A 22,408-nucleotide genomic window follows, 5' to 3' on the forward strand; every position below is an offset into this window, starting at 1 on the left:
TAATATATGATGGTGGTGAAATTCATTGGGAGGTCCCCTCATGTCTGTCACACAGCAGTTCCGCATGGGGAGTTTCTGTTTATACATTGGTATGCATTGTTCACCACTTTTACATAATGCTTGTAATCTACAAACTTAATGTAGGAAGTCATTAAAATGTACACTAACCTGTGTTTGAGCAGGTTCATTAGACCTGACCGTTTGTTCCTGTGAGCCTGTCCAAATAGCAAAGCTTACAGATGTTACCATTAAAGCACACAGACTTGTATTGTTTATTGGTTTATTTAATAAAATAGCTTTTATGACATATAAATACAACATTAGGATATCACAAAATAGATTTTAGTTCCTGTATATACATGCCATATCAACATCAACAAACATATGTTCTACTTTAATTAGTGCTGTATACACTGAATATTGAAAACATAATCTGTACAATTTATTTACTGATATATCAAAATGTTACTAGCACCAACTAGGAAAAAGCCAGGAGTGGTTTACTAAAGAGTGTCAGTTTCCCACAAACCTGTATAAGGGTATATGGATGCTAAAAAATAGACCAGCACTTTGAGGCTCGGTTCGCACTTGCAGTGCATCACGTGCGGCCAGTGGGAGCAGACAGTGTAGTGTTAGCTGCGATGGTGCGCTGTAGTCACAGAAGTGTAGTCCACTTACCACAATGGATCTGTTGCAGACTGACAAGGGTAAACAGCTCCTATATATAAAATAGGAGCCATTCACTGTCAGTTTTGCAACGAGTGGGGAATGGACTGCATTTGAAGCAAGTGATGACTGGCATCAAGTGGCATTAGCTAGCACAATATACTGGCTCTGTCATGCATCTTATATTAATGCTGTGAAGGATAAGATAGTTAGGCTTGGTTCATACATAAATCTGTACATTTCTGGTCCAGTCTAGTCCTGTCATTTTTGCATCAGTTTTCTATCAGTTTTACCTGACCAGATTGGAACTGTACACCTTTTATGTATGAACACACCCATAGAAAACAGATACAAAACTGACATAACTGGACTGAAAATGTGCAGATTTATGTGTGAAACAAGCCATAGAAAACTCATACAAAACTGTCATAAACTGACAGGACTGGACACCTTTTATGTGTGAACCAAGCCTTAGGGAGTATCTCCCAAAATACCTGCAGTGGGAGTTTTTAGCAGTTAAAGGGATACTGTAGGGGGGTCGGGGGAAAATGAGCTGAACTTACCCGGGGCTTCTAATGGTCCCCCGCAGACATCCTGTGCCCGCGCAGCCGCTCACCGATGCTCCGGCCCCCCCTGGACAGTGATGTTGATTTGAGCTTTGACTTTGGTTTAGTGGACAGACTCACACTCTTAAGTGAAGCATCCCACAATGTTGTCATGCAAATTATGTACTCTTGAATATACTACCTAAACTATCATGTAAACAGTGTACAGTACTGGCACTGGGTATACAGTCAAACTGGCTTCATTGACCGTTCTGTCTTATAATACTAGCTTTTCAACACGTGGTGCACATACCCCAGGAGGTACTTTCATTTGGTTCAGGCAGTACTTCTGCTAACTAAAATGAATAACAGCAAATCTAAGGCACAATTCCAGTAAAATAGTTTAGCGTGGAAAGGCACGAGAAACTTTTGGGGGTATTTTTAAGCCACTCCATTGTGTACCATGTCATCGTCCTTCCTCCCTCTCCATAGCAACAGACATATCACTTGTTTGTAGGCTAGCGTTGTTTGTGTACAGGACTCGGCCCACAACTGTAGCCTGAAGGATTGAGTCCCGTTCCCTGCAGGCAACAGTAAGTGCAGATGTGTACACCGTTAGGCTTTCACATTCTAAAAATAAAAATCTGTAGGAAAGTCTAATTCTTCCTCACTCTACAAAAAGTGTTTTATGTCTAGTTGTCAGTTTTATAGAGATTTCACTACACTACTTTCTATCTGGATAGTAAATGATAGACTAGTACACAAGGCAGCAATAACATTTCAGAAGAGATTCGTACCATTACCACAAGATCCATATCTAAAATATTTTTTTTTGTCCTGGAATTGGGCTTTAAAGGCTATAATTATAAACAGTGTCTAAGCCACATTGAGTTTGTATGTTAACAACTAGAGAAAGCAAGAATGAGTGGTTCATCGCCTTTATATACACAACAATGGATAATATGAAGCAATGATGGCGAGAGGTGTCCTCTCTGGTACTGAGGCAGTGACAGGTACTCTGACTGGGGTTTTCCCATTGCAATAACCTTTTATATCATGTTATCTGGCCAGTCATATTGATCTGATGAAGTTATTATATTTGTGAATTTTACTTTTGCCTTTAGTTTCCAACAGAACCTTGAGAAATCATTGTTGGGATTTTTTAACCATTTCAGCCCGCGGGGATTTTTCGCCTTATGCATCAGAGCAATTTTCACCTCCCATTCATTCGCTAATAACTTTATCACTACTTATCACAATTTATTGATCTATATCTTGTTTTTTTCCGCCACTAATTAGGCTTTCTGTGGGTGGTACATTTTGCTAAGAGCCACTTTACCGTAAATGCATTTTAACAAGATTAATAAGAAAAAAATGGAAAAAATTCATTATTTCTCAGTTTTCGGCCATTATAGCTTTAAAATAATCCACGCTACCATAATTAAAACCTATGTATTTTATTTGCCCGTATGTCTCGATTATTATACCATTTAAATTTTGTCCCTATCACAATGTATGGCGCCAATATTTTATTTGTAAATAAAGGTGCATCGTTTCCGTTTTGCGTCCATCACTATTTACAAGCTTATAATTTTGAAAATGTTTGTAGTATACCCCCTTCAAATGCATATTTTAAAAGTTCAGACCCTTAGGTAACTATTTATGTCTTTTTTTTTTTTTCTAATTGTAATTTTTTTTTTTTTTACTATTAAAACTTTTATTTGGGTAATATTTTGGTGTGGGACATAAACTGTTAATTTTTAATGTTGTTAGCTGTGTAAATAGTAATGTAAAAAATGTGTAGCTGTAGTTTTACTATTTGGCCACAAGATGGCCACCTTCGTTTTTTGTTTCCCTCCTTGTACTTCTCTCTAAGCGGAAGTACAAGGGGGATGCGGAAATCTCTCCGGGCAGAAGAGCCGGAGCCTCACAGGTGAGCGCTTCGGTTTTTCTGCGGGGGAAAGGGATCGGTGATCGGGAACCATGTTCCCTTTCACTGATCCCAGGGCTACCGGGCGGCACAGCGGGGATGCGGGGGCGCGCCCGCAATCGCGGGCGGGAGCGCGCCCAAGCACCAAGCACGGGAGCGCTGCAGAGCTGCCGCCCGGACGTGGGCGGCGGAAATGGTTAAACATTTTCTGGGCATTCTTTCAATGCCTGAAGGATTTTATGCCCTGTGTCTGTATAAAGTTTTTTCATATCTTTTTCCATATTTTACACATTCAGGATAATTTGTGTATGATACACGCTACCACTTACTTAAAGAGAATCTGTATTGTTAAAATCGCACAAAAGTAAACATACCAGTGCATTAGGGGACATCTCCTATTCCCCTCTGTCACAATTTCGCCGCTCCCCGCCGCATTAAATGTAGTCAAAAACAGTTTTAAAAAGTTTGTTTATAAACAAACAAAATGGCCACCAAAACAGGAAGTAGGTTGATGTACAGTATGTCCACACATAGAAAATACATCCATACACAAGCAGGCTGTATACAGCCTTCCTTTTGAATCTCAAGAGATCATTTGTGTGTTTACCTTCTGTCCCCCTGCAGCTCTCATCCACTGAATACTAGTGACAGGCTGTGAGGCTGATCGTTTCTTCCTGCAGACAGCTCTGCCGGTGTCTGTAATTCCTCAGTATGTGTCAGCCAGCTCCTTTCACAGCCTAACAGAGGAGGATTTTTATCCAGCTCTCTTCTCTCACTGATATCAGAGAGCAGAGACGCTGCTGGCTTATGTAAATAACACACACACTGGAGTGTGCACAGAGGGGCCTGGAGAGGAGTGTGCATAACAGATCAGCACGGAAGAGTTGGCAGCCTTCCAGACACAGGGCGACAAGTCTGACAGGGGAAAGATACATTGATTTTATTACAGAGACGGTGATAGTAGAAAGTGCTGCAGTAAGCCAGAGCACATTAGAATAGGTTTAGGAACTTGTAGGATGGTAGAAAACAGGATGAAATTTTTGTTACAGAGTCTCTTTAAAGTGAACCCGTGGTGAAAATAAACTGATGAGATAGACAATTGTATTTATACTTCTACTTCTAAAAATTATTATTTTTTAGATATCCCGTGGTTTTATTTTATATTTAAACATTTACAAAGTAGATTGAATGTTTTGCTGCTTCTACTCAGTAGCAGTCTATTAAGTGCCCCAGACTTCAAATACATTAACTATTGAACTATTAACCTTTTTTTAAATTTCCTTTTGATCTCAGAAGTTGTATTGTGCCAGGAACACTTTTATGGCTGTAATCTGTTTATCAGTGAGGTTTACTAAATCCCCGACAAGGTACCGACAAAGCAGAAGCTGTCACTTCCATGCCTAAATAGTAACACTTTCAGGCAGCAAAATAAAATAAGTAAAACAGCTTAGTTATTAATATGTTTTGCACCGTACATACACATGTTTATGTCATCATGAAACACGTCGTTTTGGGTACACTTTAAATACATAGTCATATATAAATTGACATTTCACAGTTCATGCTTTTTTTCTGCTGTTGCATAACCACTTAACGACCAGCTAACGCCCATAGCGTATTGCCGGAAGGATATATTTTCATATTATTACTCACTGGGTTACAATTCTTTTCTTTGTTGTTTAGTTAGAATGTATTTTAGTAATGGGAAAATAAGCATAATGTAATGTTTGGTAAGCATATACACATTTGTATGTACAGCCAATAAATGTACCATATGTGTATGAAGGATACCAGAGACAATGTGACCTACAATAGTTGGCTCTTGCTACAGACTAGCATGCAAAGGGTTGCTTTCTTTGATTCAGTTAAAGAGTACCTAAATTATAAATTACAGTTTTCTTTAAACCTAATCAGTTGCCAAGATATATAAAATCACACATGATAAAGTGTGGTTTTCTCACCCCCAGGATCCGTACTCCACATGTGGTCCTGAAATCCCCGCCCCCACTGTGAAATTGGGCCCTGGCATTTTTTCTCTTTCCAAACCATAGGTGCAAAGGATGCTGGGTCATAGCTCCACCCCCCATGTCCATGTGATCGAATCTAGGCAGACATCTGAAATAAGAATTATAGCAAATAGTCACGCTAAGACAGGCTACAGCAGTTCTCCTGTGTCTCCTCTCTGTTACACACAGTGAAAAGAGAAATAATCTGCCAGGCAGGCAGAGAACAGGGGAGGGAGGGGCATGGGAGTTAACTAGTCTTGAGGGGAAGACACAAAGCTTCAGCATTAGGATAAATAAGGAAGTGCTGCTACAGCTATAAATGTGAGCCTGTTCTATCCAATATGATGTACCAGATATAAACTTTATATGTTCATCTAACTCTATATAGTGCATAGACTACATATATGTATTGCCATTCAGACCTTTTTTTGGCCGGAGATGGTCTTTAAGGAACACTTTGGCCTCGATTCATAAACAGCAGTGCGATAAAAAAAATCTTGTCGGGAAAATACCGCACTCGGTATTTTCCCGGTCTGTGTGCTAATTCATAAAGATTTCCCCAGCTGCCCTTGGAGGTCGGTAAATTACCGCAGCCCATTGAGCGGTAGAGTAGAGCAGTGTTCCGATTCCCTTTTTGCCCTGCAGAAATGAATCACACACACGGCTCTCTCTGGCTCTTTCTACTGATGACTCAGACAGATGAGTCACACAGTCTTTCCCTGCCTGCAGAAATTACTCACACAGACGGCTCTTTCTACTGATGACTCAGACAGATGAGTCACACAGTCTTTCCCTGCCTGCTGAAATGATTCACACAGACGGCTTCTGGCTCTCTCCACAGATGAATCAAACAGACTTTCGGCTCTCTGCACTTTGCATTCATCAGAGCTGTCAGAGCTGTCGGTAACTTGTTAAGACCTCACTAGAGGTGTCGGTAACTACCGCCAGGCTTACCGCATGTTGAAGGCTTTATGAATTGACATTTTCTGACAATTTACTGACATGTGTTGTCGGTAACTGCAGCCAAGTCGGTAATTTATCTCCCTGGTCGGTAATGTCAGCTTTTCATGCGGTAACAGCCTTTATGAATTGACATTTTGCTAAGTGGTCGGTAAAGTCTGCTGTTTTCAGCATTACCGCATGAGGTAATGCTTTATGAATCGAGGCCTTTGTAGGTGAAAAGTGGATTCCATTGTGTTCAGTTAGTATGTTCAGTTAGTTGTCTAGCTTTACGCACTGTAAAATTATTCATATACAGCTAAAAAAACGTATTACAGTAAAGGCTAACTGCTGTGTTTTCAAGTAAATTTAGTACAGTAAAGTGCATGTTCTACATTTTAAAGAAATGTATACAGTCTGCAAGCTAGCATCTTTGCTGCCACTATTATATGCCAGTGGGCATCGTTTATACATAAATGAATCTTAGAATACAGTACACATCTGAGGTATTAACACTTAAGATGAAAAAGTTTTGAAACAGACCTGTCTTTCCTTTCATAACTATGTTTTGGCATATTTGACTAAAAGTCCTAACAGGTCATTGTACACGTTCAGAGCAGAAACAAAACTATGCGTTTTCTTTGCATAAAACATGCATATGTACAATGTAGCAGGTGCTTAATATTAAAATAAGTATATGTATTAAAGCCTTAGTGCATAACACATCACTTAGCTTTATGAATCTCCGATAACATCACCTGTCTCTCCAGCTCATGGTACCTGACTTCCTGTTCCACGGATGCAGTTTGCCTCAGCCAGCCTGTCAGACCTCTGAACTCTGTTACCTGCCACTGCAATTCCTGTGTGACTAATCACAGAGGAGGTAGAAGGTGTGGCCAGCGAATGTTTGGGATTTGGCATTTCCAACTCAGGATAGAGATATTAGGTCTACTACGATATCGCATTCTGATTGATTTAGATACCTCAGTGTTGTATTGTAACTTCAATGCAGTAAAAATGTAAAGCATGGTAGAGTTTTCATCCAGCATGTTATTAAAATGTTTTGTTTTGGGTTTTTTTCATCATTTTCAGTTATCTCTTATTTCAGCTATAAAAATTTGGGCGACTAGGCCAGAATTTGCAGCTCTCACATTTCTTGCTGGGAAGGTCATTAAATCCAGCTTTAGCCATTTATTTCTTTTTAGTTTTGTATACAGTGGGATCTGTTAGGACCCATGCCAGGCTGTTATTGCTGTTTGTGTCTCTGTAGTGGAGGATTCCCCGTATATCCGGTCCTAGCGACCACAAGAGCTGTAATGTAAACACAGGATGCCATTGGCAAAGGAAGTGTGACCGGCTTCCTGTTTGGGCAGGAAGCAGGTCAGGAACACAGGAAACAAGGCTGAAATTCTAACTTCTAATTCTACCTCATCCAAACTTAAAATAACATGTTTGAGTTTAACTGTCAGTAAACAAGGATAAGTTAAATGCCCAGATCATTACTACAGTATCGAGAATTAAAGACTGTGACAGTTACTTACAGTGAAGCAGTGTTCCAGAGTTTGGTTGCTCTCCTTGTGGCTCTGTGGTCTGCTTCAGTGCCAGTCAGGATAGTGTACAGAACAGCAGATGGCATGCTTACCAGGTTAAGCAATAGTTTCAGCAAGTGCCATGACTCGACAAGCTTATTTTAAGAAGAAGGTGATGTAAATTATGAAATTTGTTATTTAAATCTGAAGTAGGGCTCAAATCTAAACAAAATATACTGGCAAGGGAGAGAAACGTCTATACTGACCTACTTCATGGCACTTCCAGACTACCCAGGCCCATCATAGATCACAGCTAATGCTTCTATTCCCAGACAGACACCTTCCATACAATGTCATGCAAAATGACTGGGTCAGTAACCAGAAGTAAAGCTTTGAGCTGCAGTCAGTGAAGGAGATCTTTCAGCTTCAGCAGGAGGCTATGAGAGTGACAGCCAGACTGAAGGAAAATGTGAAAGGAAACCTAAGATGAGTGATATGGAGTCTGCCATATTTATTCCCTTTTAAACAATACCAGTTTCCTGGCAGCCCTGCTGATCTCTTTGGCTGCAGTAGTGTCTGAATCACATACCTGAAACAAGCATGTGGGTAATCCAGTCAGACTTGAGTCAGAGCATCTGATCTGCATTCATGTTCAGGGTCTATGGCTATAAGTATAAGAGACACAGTATCAGTAGGACAGCCAGGCAATTTGCATTGTTGAAAAGGAAATTAATATGTCAGCCTCCATATCCAACTCACCTCAGGTTCCTTTTATGCCCCTTGCACCCTTTTAAACTGCACCGTGCTGCGGTACACCTCCTGCATCGCAAATTTCATATGTAAAACCAGCCTTAAGGATCTCCAATCAAACTGCCATGGAGAAAGTGAGTCTGGATGTTTCCACCTAAAAGGCTTTTTGTTTAACTTGGAGTTCTACTTAATACAGCTTCTTAACATGTAACATTTTTATTCTTGTCCTATAGATTGTAGAAGCTTTTTACTGGCATATTCCTAATGTTAATCTCTAGGATTCTGCACATTCATCGTCAGTGTCGCCCATGTCTGCTCTTGAACTTAGCAATGGTATTTTTTGGACATGGAGAGTTACTTTACTTCTTTTTAGTTAAGTCATAGGTCTCAGCAGGGGAAAAAGTTCAGGGTCAGTAATTCAGTAATCTGAAATAGCTGTACTTTAGTTTATAATGTGCATTACATCCCACAAGTGACAGCCATACTAATATGGCCTGTAGTATGTGTTGGTTGTCCACAAGTCTGGTGATAATAACTAGAAAGCAGGACACTGGTGGAGAAAAGCACAGGTGAAAGTGTGTTATGACAACACACTCTGATGGAAGCATTGCGTGTCCAGGGTCAGGTTTCATCATGTGTCGTTGGTTTAACCACTGTTGGTATCAGGCTTGGGTTTAACATTTCTTGCGCAAAAAATAGCATCAACACCAGGTGCAAATTTCCATTTCTGAGTTAGATATCAGTTGCAAAGCCTCTTAAATAAAGTTGTTCCAGTGTAAAGTAAAGTGCACAGTATGGTAGGAGTTTGATGTTTAGAAGTAACGTTCATAAGTTGCATTTCATAAGTTCAATGTAAACAAAAGAGTGTCAAGTGGGTATATTTAGAACAGGTCTATATTCAGTGCAAGTATTGTGCAAGCTGCTCATCTGAGTGAATGTCCACATACACCTTAAATAGACAAGTGCTTCTCCCCTTCCCTGTGCTGTAGAGAAAACACAGAGACATTAGAAGGCATGCCTCATAAGGTCACAGTGTGCAAAACATTGACAGGACTACCGCAAAGCAAAGGAACAGGTTAATGTTTCACAACTCTCGTATTCTCCCCGTAGTATGTTTGGGTATTCTGCATATGATATCATTAACCCCTCATCCACTGAAACAAATTTATTTTAGGCACAATCTGTTCAAACTGTTATGCCACCTTAATGACGGTTTTAGTATTAACTATTGCCTCATACTAGTACTCCCTATTAGAATGTAACCAGCAAAAGTCTACACTTGACAATGGCAAGCTCAGAGAGGCACAGTATTCCCTTCTTTATAAGCACCCCATTCATGGGAACAAGCAGAATTTCAACATCATTTGGGTAAATTGGCAACTCCAAGGCAAGCAACACTAGGCTAAACAGGTAATGAATACTGTTATCAAAGTTGATTACTTTGCTGTCTAGGCTTAGAAAATAACTGTAACCATGACAGTACAGAAAGATGGAGCTTGTCTATCAATATCTATATATGTTGGTATATATGTTGGCATAGCACAGGACAGGGTAAACATAACCTAAAAAAACAAGTAAAGGCAAGAGATGTTATCTGCCTTCTTACAAACACTGAATGGTTTAAAGTTAATTGGGTTCCCCCTAAAAATTGGATGTAGACTATGATGGCTATGGTAGGGATTAGACTGTGAGCTCCTCTGAGGGACAGTTAGTGACAACACTATATATACTCAGTAAAGCACTGTGGAAGATGTTGGCACTATATAAACACTACAGTAAATAATAATAGTAATTTAAAATAATCAGTATTAAGTATACATGCCTGAAACACTGTAAAGGATAGTGAATATTTTAATATTTTCTTTTAAATACTTTGCATATGAATAACAAAGCTTTAGATTAAATCTAGGTTTAATAGCTTGAAAAAGAATACTGGTTTATGTTATAATGTACTTATAGTGTACCTATGTTCTGTGCACTATGGAGGAGGATATCTGAGGCCTCTATTGACACAAAGGTATCCTGTAACCTGAAGGTAGCAAACAATCCAAGATCACTGCATTTTTGTACTCATGTTCTTAGAACTGTAAGTGTTAATAAGGCTGAAGTGGGACATTTTCAGTAGTAAACAAAAAAACCTCTTACGTGAAGTAAGAGGTGTTAGTTCAGGACAGGCCTCACAGGCGGATTGATGAAGATTTATATCCTGTTACACTTTATTTAGTAAAGTAAATGAGTGTGTTTGGACTTGGCATATGCAGATGAAGCTGGAGCTAAAGTAGAGCAGCTGCCCAGAGCCAATCACAATCCTTGTTTCCTTTAACAGCTGAAACCTAATTGCATGCTCTGGGGAACTGCTCTATTTGCTCACAGGGTTCATAAATGAGCCCCATTATATTTTGCATAAACACACTGGCAGACTTTGCATGAGACAAGCTTGTTTCATTCAGTGCAGTACTTACCATCTTCCTCTGGTTGCTGAGACAGAAGGTACAGATGGGTCGGGGTGCTGAGCTGGCCACAGAAGCTCTGTACTGGAGACATGGTTGTCCATCCATGCAGTCCTCCCCTAGCAGCAGGATGTTAGCTAGATGTGAAATGTAACTAGAAGCCAGCCTCAGAGTTTCTATTTTGGATAGTTTGCGGTCTGCTGGCTCTGTGGGGATTAATGTCCTGAGAGCAGTGAAGGCTGTATTCACACTGTGTGTTCTGTCTCTCTCCCGAGCGTTGGCAGCTTGTCTCTGCTTACTGACTCCACATAGTCTGCCCTTCCTCTTCCTTTTTCCCATGTTGTCCCCATTTGGACTGCTGTAGCCTCCGTCCTCCCCTCCACCCAAGGATTTGTCTGAGCTGTCACTCGTGCTCTCAAGATCTTCAGCATCAGAGAGCAGACCAGAACTGCAGTCTCCAGGTTGCCCAATGTCACTACCCACACACTTCATCGTCCTGCAGTCCACTGCTGTAGCCTGTGAGTCTGTCCTCATAAGCAGCACCATCCCCCGGGCTCCCATCACTTTTTATGCACAGCAGGCAAACAGCACCTGTTAGTAGCGAGCAACTCCACTTGATCCACTGACACCTCAGCAGGTCATTTTTTGAATGGTTGCTCCATTTAGACTGAGCATGTGGCTGCTCCGTAAGGCAAGAAAGGTGGGGTTGGTGGATAGTTATGGAGCATGGGGCAATGGCACCATCCTAAGCAGTGCACCTGTTCTTGTTGTCATGTTGTGGGTAACAGCTAAAGACAGAAGCCCTGTATCAAAAGAGAGTGAGAGGGGACAGGCGATGTGCTAACTAGGGTGACATGTGAAACACTGTAACCTCAGTCTATGTCCTAAAACACGGAGCATCATGTTTATTATATATTTGTTCATTTTTGTTATCATTTTTATTTGAATTATTTAAAAGTGGTAAATTTTCAATTTTCATTATCCAGATTGAACTTTTTTTTTTTTTTACGAAACTCTGCTGGTTGAAGGTTTTGCCAATATCTCAGTGTATAGACAATAAATGCTGGTGAAATAATGGCAGAGATGAACCTTTCGGTGAATGCCTTGTACAAATTTTCTAAATGCATTTTCATCCTGACTATGTAATTTCAAGCGGTCTGATATCGAGACAATTTGATACATAATTTAAGCTACAGCATTTGGCCAAGGGGACAGTGGGACTTCACCAGGGGATATTCATAAAGCAAGACTAGAAATGTTACATGATCCTAAGCTAAGGCTGAACCCAAAAAAGAAAGATGCATTAGTTGGTTAGTTGGCTCAGTAACTATAGTGTACAATATAGCACTGATGAGTTTAGGCTAGGGGGACCAGTGACAGATCCATACACAGCAGCTTTAAATGTGGCCAGACCGAAATTCAAAGACAATGATTGCATACAATAGTTTTCTTTAGGTCCTGCAATTGTCCAAAAACTGTAACCCTCTGGCCATTTGATCTAGCAAAATAATATTTATTGCAAAGATACAGAATGTAGACATTTATAGGACTGCCTCTTTAACTTTACTAAAGATTATTATTATTTATTTTTATAGCACCAACATATTCTGTAGCGCTGTTCATCACACAGAACAGACAGTAGTGAGAAGCTTACAGTGAGGGAAGAAACTATTTGATCCCCTGCTGTAATGGGGTTTTGAGGGTTCTTTTGTTGTTATTCTGCCTCTTACAGCTACCATAAACCTACCAAGTCAGAGCGTGATATGCACTATAATGAGTTAAAAAAGTATTTGATCCCCTTTCAAAAGGTGACTTAGCAATTGGTGGCAAAACCCTTGTTGGTAATCTCAAAAGTTAGACATTTCTTGTAGTTGGCTACCAGGTTTGAAGACATCTCAGAAAGGATTTTGGCCCACTCCACTGTGCAGTTCTTCTCCAAGTCAGTAAGGTTTTGAGGCTGATGTTTGGTTCCGTGGAATGCAGAGTAGCGTTCGAAAAACACCACAAAAGATCCAGAATTGCCAAAATTCTTCGACCCCCTTGCATATATTTCCAATTCAGCCTATCATGTGCATTTTCAGCTCAAGGAGAACCACAGGAAAAAGATGCCTGTCAACCCATTCCGTTATATTCATGGCTTTATTTTTGTTGCTCCCTGCATACCTCCTAGAGACAAAGGCTGTCTGGTTTGATGGACTTATCTGGGCATGAAATTTACAAACAATTTGCTAGATTGTTAGGGAAGATTTTAAAACTGCAGAGAAGAGCAATAGGGCCATAGCTTCCCTGTTTTAGTGCAATTTTACCTGTTGTAAACACAGTCATAAGTTAAACACGTCAGATCACACCATTATTACATTGGCAACACGTGCAGTGGGTACACTGGGAATCATGATTGCAGCAATCATGATTCCCAGTGGAAAACAGCCCTAAAGCCTCATCTACACGGTACTATTTTCCATCAGATAGACGGATCTATTAGATAGATCTAATAAGAAATTGCATCGTGTGTAGACATCCAAAGTGTTTAACCACTTAAGCTCTCAGTCGTTTTCACTTTATGCATCCGAGCAATGTTCACCTCCCATTCATTCGCCTATACCTTTATCACTACTTATCACGATTAACTGATCTATATCTTGTTTTTTCCGCCACCAATTAGACTTTCTTTGGGGGGTACATTTTGCTAAGAGCTACCTTACTGTAAATGCATTTTAACAGTAAGAATAAGAAAAAAACGGAAAAAAATCATTTCTCAGTTTTCGGCCATTATAGTTTTAAAATAATACATGCTTCCATAATTAAAACCCACGTATTGTAATTGCCCATTTGTCACGGTTATTTCACCATTTAAATTATGTCCCTATCACAATGTATGGCGACAATATTTTATTTGGAAATAAAAGAGCATTTTTTCCGTTTTGCATCCATCACTATTTACAAGCTTATTAAAAAAAAGATATAAAAATATTTCATCTTTACATAGATATTTAAATAGTTTAGACCCTTAGGTAAATATTTATGTGTTTTTTTTTGTATTGTAATGTTTTTGGTTTTTTTTTATTAAACATTTTATGTGGGTATTTTTGGGAGGGTGGGAAGTAAATAGTGTTTTATTTAGGGAAATATTTGTGTAGTGTAATTTTTTTTTACTTGTAGATGTAGTTTTACTCTTTGGCCACAAGATGGCAACCTTGAGTTTGTTCACATGACGTCACTCTAAGCGTACAATGTACGCTTAGAGGGACAAAGAGTCAGAAAAAGCAAAACTTCCAAGAGAAGCTGTCGCTTTTTCTGCGGGGGAGAGGAATCAGTGATCGTGCACCATAGCCCGATTCATTGATTCTTGGGCTACCGAATCCGTGGCCAGGAGTGCGCATGCACGCGCACGATCGGCCGCGGGAGCGTGCATGTCCTCCTTAACGTTTTTATACGTCAAGGAGGACAAAGTGGTTAAGATCAATTTTGCGATAGATTTTGCTTTGATAAGTACCCAAAATCTATTGCAAAATCTAACGCAATCTGATTAGACCGGTTGGAAATTATCTAATAGATCCGTCTAATAGATCCGATCTGACGGAAAGTTGTACCGTGTAGATGAAGCTTAAAGGGACTCCGAGCAGTGCCTGTGGGTATGCCTTTAAGCATACCCACAACTGATTAATTATATCCTCACACCTACCAGCATGATGTTTGTAATTGTATCCCCCTGGGTTCCTTGTATCTTATTGCATTGTGCTGAATGGAGCTGCCGACACTGGGGAAAGTGTCGTCCTGTGTAATATAATGCTGGACTCCAAGAAGTGCAGTAACTATGGAAATATGCATATCATTTTGAAGCTCTCTTTCTCCTCTTTCCAACGATATATAAACTGCCCTACACCTTTTAGTTTTCACTATTTTCGTGATTGAAATTGAGGCAGCCGCAATTTCATTTCGATTGTGAAAATAGCAAAAAGTAAAAGGCGTAGGGTGGCGGTTTATATATCATTGGAAAGAGGAGAAAGAGAGCTTCAAAATGATATGCATCTTTCCATAGTTACTGCACTGCTCGGAGTCCCTTTAACTGTTCAATTCCAAGGCAAGAGTACAAAAGAAAAGACGACATCTGGCATATAAGAACAGGCCACATTACATCTTAACGGCAGAAGCCAAAAAAAGAAGTGTATTTTTCTTGTTTTAGTTTTAGCAAACTTTCTTCATGATGCTGATAGAGAGACAAACAATATGGCAAAAGGTTTTGAGCTGCACAGCCATTCTGATATAATATTCATACACGTGGTGCAGGAATTTTGGACCTCACTTGTTTTTTGTTTTGAACACTGGATCCTGCTATTACTGACAATCAAAGGGAAATCCACTTCTGTAGGGAGTTCTCAAAGGTCCTGAGTTAATGGGCTTAGTATCTCTTTTTTCCTGTCAAGTTATTAAGGACAGGTTGCTGAAGAGTATGCAATATCAGCTAACAGATCATTTATTAACTTGGCTGGGGATATGTTCTGAGGCACCTCTCTTAGGCCCAGTACATACTGTAGGTTGTGGTTGCTTGAGATTATACTTGTGATTATTTAAGATGACAGATCACTTTACAAACCTGCTGTTCAACTGTTGGCCATACAGCTTTTCTGCCCTATAAAGAGAAGCAGTTCATTTGGGGTGAGCCTTACTACTTACCTACGGGATGCTGCTCCTCTGGCTCCCAACCTGTATGGAATACACTATCTTCTTTACAGACCGACCACATCTGATGAATTGTGTAGCTCTCAGCAGTATCTTTCATGCACATGTGCTGCAATGTATGTCAGGAAATGCAAGTTTGTTTAAAAAAAAAAAAAAGAAGAAAAATCTGGTGCTCAGTTCCCTTCAAAATAAAATTTTTCACATTTAGATGCTAACTTCCAGGAAAGTCCTACTTAGGAGTAGTCAGGGCCGGATTTACACCTCAGGAGCCTATAGGCACATAAGCTCTGGTGCCCTAGACTCCGCCCCGTAATATAGGCCACACCCCTCAAGTCACACCCATTTTCTTATTAAATAAAATCACACAAGGTCATATAGATCTTTCCAAAGACAGAGAATATGTGGAGGTATTACCAACGACATCCATCAACATAATGTATGGCCACCTCAAAGATAATAAAAAAAACACAGATACTTACCTCGGGAGGGGTAGCCCCTGGATCTTATTGAGGCTTCCCCCATCCTCCTCAACCAGTCTGGTCCGGCGCTGGCAGCCTGGAAAACCCCCAAAACAACAACAACAATGGCCTGCTCGGACTCCGGCAGAAAAGGCTGGGCCTGATTGCGTCCGTTCTACTGTGCAGGTTCAGACAGCTTGTGCCTGTGCACTGCAGTAGAGCGGACCTGATTGGGCTCAGCTTATTCCAGTGGATCCCAGGAGGAAAGCTGCTAGTGTGCTTTTAGGGGTCCTACTGCTGGAATACCTCTGCTGTGGAGGATGGGAGAGGCCTCTTTAGGATTCAGAGGCTTCCCCCTTTTGAGGTAAGTACCCCCCTAGGGGCACTTTTTTCCCTTTAACGTTCACTTTAAAGAAAACTTTAGTTTCAAAATTACTTTATTCGTTATCTTTCAGACAGAGTGAAGGGGTAACAAAACTGGTAGCAATGATTGCAGTAAAATATCAGAATTACAATTTACAGTGAAAAGCATTCGTTATATAGACAGTAGGATGAATTTACTTTAATATACTGTATAGGCTAAGCCAGTAGAAAAGATAGCATAAGGTATAAAAGAGTTATTTAAGACATAAAATGAATACAATTTTCAAAGAAACTATATGTAAGGGGTACACTATATGGTCGATTAATGAACCTCAGAGATGAAAAGGATGTTTTGAATATGTTTTTTTAATGTTTTTAGAATTGGGCTAGAGCTTGTTGGATATCAGGGGATGTGACATTATTTAGCCAGGGTTGCCAGATTTTATCAAAATGGTGGACCTTATCTGTAAGGTTTGCTTTAATTTTTTTGTTGAGCATGGTTTCATGCATTTTATCTAGTACGCATCTATATACTAATTGTTGTTGTCGCCATTGGGATGCTATGTAAGTCTTAGTAGCATTGGCTGCAAATTGGATCAATTTATGATATGCAAAGGGGATGTCTTCAGGTTTGTATCCCAGAAGGAAGATTTGCGGGTCTAGTTGCAATTGAGTCGAGAGAGTTTTGTTTAGAGTATTTACCACCTTAGTCCATAAATGCATAACTTTAGGGCACGTCCACCAGGTGTGATAGATTGTACCCCGGTCCTGGCAGCCCCGAAAGCATGTTGGGGGAATATCTGGTGAAATGCTATGTAATTTAGTTGGGACCAGGTAACTACGGTGTAGTACTCTAAGCGATGTTAGTCACCTGGAGGCTTCCCTTAGATCAGTGGCGTAGCTACAAACCTCTGGGCCCCGATGCGGAATCTGGATGTGGGCCCCCCCCCACGGCAACAACAGCCCCCCCTCCCCCGGCAACACCCGACGCACACACATATCCGAATCCCTATAGCCAGCTATAGGTCCCCCCAGTATAGGTAGCCAGGCATAGGTACGCCAGTATAGTTGCCCCCAGTATAGGTTAGCCAGGTAGGTGCCTCCAGCATAGGTAGCCAGTATAGTTGCCCCCAGTATAGGTTAGATAGGCAGGCGCCGCCAGTACAGGTTAGCTAGGTGGGTGCCTCTAATATAGGTAGCCAGAATAGTTGCCCCCAGCATAGGTTAGATAGGTAGGTGCCCCCAGTATAGGTTAGTTAGGTAGGTGCCTCCAATATAGGTAGCCAGTATAGTTGCCACCTGTATAGGCTAGCTAGGTGCCCCGAATACAGGTTAGACAATTAAGTGCCCCCAGGTTAGATAGGTAGGTGCCCCCCAGTATAGGTTAGATTAGGTAGCTGCCCCCCAGTATAGGTTAGATGAGGTAGGTGCCCCCCAGGATAGGTTAGGTTAGGTAGCTGCCCCCCAGGATAGGTTAGAGTAGGTAGCTGCCCCCCAGGATAGGTTAGGTAGGTAGCTGGCCCCCCAGGGTAGGTTAGGTAGGTAGCTGGCCCCCCAGGATAGGTTAGATGAGGTAGGTGCCCCCCAGGATAGGTTAGGTTAGGTAGCTGCCCCCCAGGATAGGTTAGGTAGGTAGCTGGCCCCCCAGGGTAGGTTAGGTAGGTAGCTGACCCCCCAGGATAGGTTAGGTAGGTAGCTGGCCCCCCAGGATAGGTTAGGTAGGTAGCTGGCCCCCCAGGATAGGTTAGGTAGCTAGCTGCCCCCCAGGATAGGTTAGGTAGGTAGCTGGCCCCCCAGGGTAGGTTAGAGTAGGTAGCTGCCCCCCAGGATAGGTTAGGTAGGTAGCTGGCCCCCCAGGATAGGTTAGGTAGGTAGCTGGCCCCCCAGGATAGGTTAGGTTAGGTAGCTGCCCCCCAGGATAGGTTAGAGTAGGTAGCTGCCCCCCAGGATAGGTTAGGTAGGTAGCTGGCCCCCCAGGGTAGGTTAGGTAGGTAGCTGGCCCCCCAGGATAGGTTAGGTAGGTAGCTGGCCCCCCAGGGTAGGTTAGGTAGGAAGCTGGCCCCCCAGGGTAGGTTAGGTAGGTAGCTGGCCCCCCAGGATAGGTTAGGTAGCTAGCTGCCCCCCAGGATAGGTTAGGTAGGTAGCTGGCCCCCCAGGGTAGGTTAGAGTAGGTAGCTGCCCCCCAGGATAGGTTAGGTAGGTAGCTGGCCCCCCAGGATAGGTTAGGTAGGTAGCTGGCCCCCCAGGATAGGTTAGGTAGGTAGCTGGCCCCCAAGGATAAGTTAGGTAGGTAGCTGGCCCCCCAGGGTAGGTTAGGTAGGTAGCTGGCCCCCCAGGATAGGTTAGGTAGCTAGCTGCCCCCCAGGATAGGTTAGGTAGGTAGCTGGCCCCCCAGGGTAGGTTAGAGTAGGTAGCTGCCCCCCAGGATAGGTTAGGTAGGTAGCTGGCCCCCCAGGATAGTTTAGGTAGGTAGCTGGCCCCCCAGGATAGGTTAGGTTAGGTAGCTGCCCCCCAGGATAGGTTAGAGTAGGTAGCTGCCCCCCAGGATAGGTTAGGTAGGTAGCTGGCCCCCCAGGGTAGGTTAGGTAGATAGCTGGCCCCCCAGGATAGGTTAGGTAGGTAGCTGGCCCCCCAGGATAGGTTAGGTAGGTAGCTGGCCCCCCAGGGTAGGTTAGGTAGGTAGCTGGCCCCCCAGGATAGGTTAGGTAGCTAGCTGCCCCCCAGGATAGGTTAGGTAGGTAGCTGGCCCCCCAGGGTAGGTTAGAGTAGGTAGCTGCCCCCCAGGATAGGTTAGGTAGGTAGCTGGCCCCCCAGGATAGGTTAGGTAGGTAGCTGGCCCCCAAGGATAGGTTAGGTAGGTAGCTGGCCCCCCAGGGTAGGTTAGGTAGGTAGCTGGCCCCCCAGGATAGGTTAGGTAGCTAGCTGCCCCTCCACCCCCACCTCTCCCTCCCTTCCTCTCCCCCTCAGATGCAGAGTGCGCGGCGCACGGAAGCGCTGTAGGCAGAACTCACCTCCCGTCCCTGCGCCGCTGGTCTCCTCCCGCTCTGTATAGATGTTGTTACACACTGCTTCCTGTTTAGCCGGAAGCAGTGTGTAACAACATCTATACAGAGCGGGAGGAGACCAGTGGCGCTTGGAACGCAGGCAGGTGAGTTCAGCCTACAGCGCTTCCGTGCGCCGCGCACTCTGCATCTGAGGGGGGGGGGGGGCCCGGGGAGAGGAAGGGAGGGAGAGGTCGGGCTGCCCTCCCCACGGCTGCAGCTCCCCCCTCCCAATAACGCACGCAGCCACGCACGGATCTCCGAGAGAGTCCAAACGGACATGGGCCCCCCGGGCCCCTCCCCCGCCTCTTCAGGAGCCGGGCCCGGTCGCCGAGGCGACCGTTGCGACCACAGGCCCTACGCCCCTGCCTTAGATAGGGTATCCATACATTGTGACCAATCTTCTTTCTCAATTGTTTTGCCACAATCTTTTTCCCATGCTAACTGGAATGGGAGTTTCTCTTGTGAGGATTGTGAGTTGAGGGAAGAGTAGAGAGGGCAGAAAGCATACCCCTGTATAGGGGATCTGATTTGCAGGTATGTTCTAGGTGGGTACTGTTAGTTGTACGTATGGTGGGGTAATTAGTTCTAGCAAAATGCAAAATTTGAAAGGCTCTAAATATTTCATTTGGTGGGAGTGAGAGTTGTGCCCTTGCAACGGACACCGAGGGGATGCGACCACCTATTATTAGATTACCCAATGTTTTAATATTATTTGTGGTCCACCATCTAAAGGGGGATACACTATGGCCTCCCGGAAAATCTGGGTTGCCAAATAGTTCAACTAGGTGAGACGTTGGGGATTGTAGGTGGAATTTGAAGCGTATTCTCTTCCATAATGTTAATGTTAGATGAGTAAATGGCGAGGAGATTCTAATAGGTGAGAGATTTGTAAGAGATGACCATAGAATGCCTTTCCAACTCAGAGGATAAACCAAAGCATTTTCTAATGCGAGCCATTTAGGTCTGTTTAGTTCGGCATAGATCATGGGCAGGAAGGCCAGCTGTGATGCTAGATAATATTTGTATAGGGATGGAACCGACATTCCTCCCTCCTTTTTATGCATCATCATCATTTTTCGTTGGATTCTCGGGGATTTACGGTTCTAAATAAATTGGAATATGCTTTTCTGTAGCCTTTCTAGCATTCCTTTTGTTAGGAGAACTGGAAGCGTTCTGAATAGATACATCAGTTTTGGAAGGAGGGTCATCTTTACTGCTGTGACTCTACCTGCCCATGAGATTTTATGCCCCATCCATTGTTGTAGGAGGTCATCTAGGTGTTTAAACATGGGTGCGTAGTTCCAGGAGTATAGCTTATCTGGGTCAGAGGAGATCTTCACCCCCAAGTACTTTAAATAATGTGGTTGGTATCTAAACTTAAAAATACTAGAAATATATTCGCCCATACCCCTTGGGAAATTACTAAAAAGAGCTTCTGACTTGTCATAATTGAGTTTTAGGCCCGAAATAGATTCAAAGCATTTTAGTTCTTTTAGTAAATTGGGGAGAGAAGTGGTGGGATTAGTTACAGTTAGTAATACGTCATCAGCAAACAATGAAAGTTTAAATTCTTGTGTTCGAATTTTATATCCCTGTATGTTGGTATTGGTTCTAATGGCGCTGGCCAGTGGCTCCATCATGATGGCAAAGATAGCCGGTGAGAGGGGGCAGCCTTGGCGGGTTCCCCGTTGGATTTTAATGGGTTGGGCAGTGGGAGCTGGGAGTTTTAGGGAAGCAGAGGGGAAAGAGTATAGTTGGTTTATTATATGCATTAGTTCCCCAGATATACCTATATGTCCAAGAACTTGGAACATATAGTTCCACGAGATGGTGTCGAAGGCCTTTTCAATGTCCAAGGCCAGCGACACCACCTGTGTCCCGGACACCTTGGCATGTTGAAGGATATTTACAATCCTTCTAATGTTGTCCGGAGCTTGGCTATAGGGGATAAAGCCAACTTGGTCGGGATTTATTAATTCAGGGAGGATTAAGGTAATTCTAGAGGCCATGATTCCTGTGAGGATCTTGTAATCTATATTTAATAGGGCTATTGGGCGGTGGTTTTTAGGTTGCAGCAAGTCCCTGTCAGGCTTGGGGCAAATAGTTAAATGAGCCTCTAGGAACTCCTGATGTTGCAGTGGGTTCTTGTGCATATGGTTATAACAATTAGTGAGGTGGGGCAGAATTTGCGGGAGGAATTTTTTATAGTATAGGGAACTTAAACCATCGGGACCAGGGGCTTTATGGAGTTTTAGCTTTTTTATTGTTTGTGCTATTTCTGTAGTGGAAAATTCTTCATTCAGTTTTTTAGCTATTTCTGGTTTTAGTTTGGGAAGGCCAAGAGGCCTAAGGTATTCTTCAATCGGGATTTGTGGGGATTGAGGGGGTTGCTAGTAAAGATCAGAGTAGTATTTATGAAATACATTGTGGATTTTCTCGGGATTACTAGTGATTCGACCAGAAGCCTCTCTGATTTTAGCTATTACATTCATTTTACGTTGGTTCTTTAGTTTTGTTGCTAGCCAGGCATCTGGCTTGTTCATGTATCTATAATATCTAGCTTTGGTCATTCTTAGGGCTTTTTCTGTGGAGCGGGCTAAAAGTCGCCACACCATATGAACATTGTTTCGGGGGGCACCTCTATCTTGGCTGACATTGACATAAAGTGTTTGAAGGCCTCCTCTGGTGGGGCGTAAGGGTTTATTAAATATATCTTCTGATCAAAGAGAGATCCCTTTAGGATTATAAAGGTGCCCTCTGGGTCTGAGGTCACTGAGGTTGCCACCCATTGGATGGAGTTTTTAACAAGTATGGCCACTCCTCTATGTTTCTTGTTGGCGTTTGCCATATATACAGTTCTATAGTTTTGATGGAGGAATGTAGGATAAGATGTGGAGGAGAAGTGTGTCTCCTGGAGGCAGATGATGTCTGCTGAATATTGCTTAAGGCTTAGGAATAGCTTCCTTCTCTTTGGGGGAGAGTTTAATCCCCGGGCATTTAGGGATATAATTTTTAAGGTAGCCATGGGAGATTTTTAAAGAACCTTCT

At 42.5% G+C, this 22,408-nt stretch overlaps 1 protein-coding gene across 4 annotated transcripts; it reads right to left on the reverse strand.

Annotated features, from left to right (window-relative positions):
- Window positions 1-336: 336 nt before the first annotated feature.
- Window positions 337-11,402, reverse strand: LOC137546148 (transcription factor 15-like). 4 transcript variants are annotated; one of them, XR_011026185.1, is made up of 3 exons: window positions 10,828-11,402; window positions 8,375-9,348; window positions 337-8,280 (listed from the first exon to the last, which is right to left on the reverse strand). XR_011026185.1 is itself a non-coding variant. In XM_068268218.1 (2 exons), exons 1-2 carry the CDS (start codon window positions 11,374-11,376, stop codon window positions 9,316-9,318), a joined length of 582 nt encoding a protein of 193 aa, XP_068124319.1. In that variant the 5' UTR covers window positions 11,377-11,402; the 3' UTR covers window positions 337-9,315. The 4 variants fall into 4 exon arrangements, 1 of the variants encoding a protein (XP_068124319.1); XR_011026186.1 differs by having other exon boundaries at window positions 337-8,072; window positions 8,205-9,348; XR_011026184.1 differs by having other exon boundaries at window positions 337-5,602; window positions 6,315-9,348.
- Window positions 11,403-22,408: the final 11,006 nt, after the last annotated feature.

Source organism: Hyperolius riggenbachi, chromosome 2, assembly GCF_040937935.1.
Source record: "Hyperolius riggenbachi isolate aHypRig1 chromosome 2, aHypRig1.pri, whole genome shotgun sequence".
Lineage (NCBI taxonomy): Eukaryota > Metazoa > Chordata > Amphibia > Anura > Hyperoliidae > Hyperolius > Hyperolius riggenbachi.

Excerpts from the sequence above, each read along its gene's own strand:
- LOC137546148 (XM_068268218.1), bottom strand. The coding sequence starts at position 11,376 with ATGGGAGCCCGGGGGATGGTGCTGCTTATGAGGACAGACTCACAGGCT. Across the intron at positions 9,349-10,827 it reads TCAGCAACCAGAGGAAGATG|CACAGGGAAGGGGAGAAGCA; the intron begins GTAAGTACTGCA and ends TTTTCTCTACAG.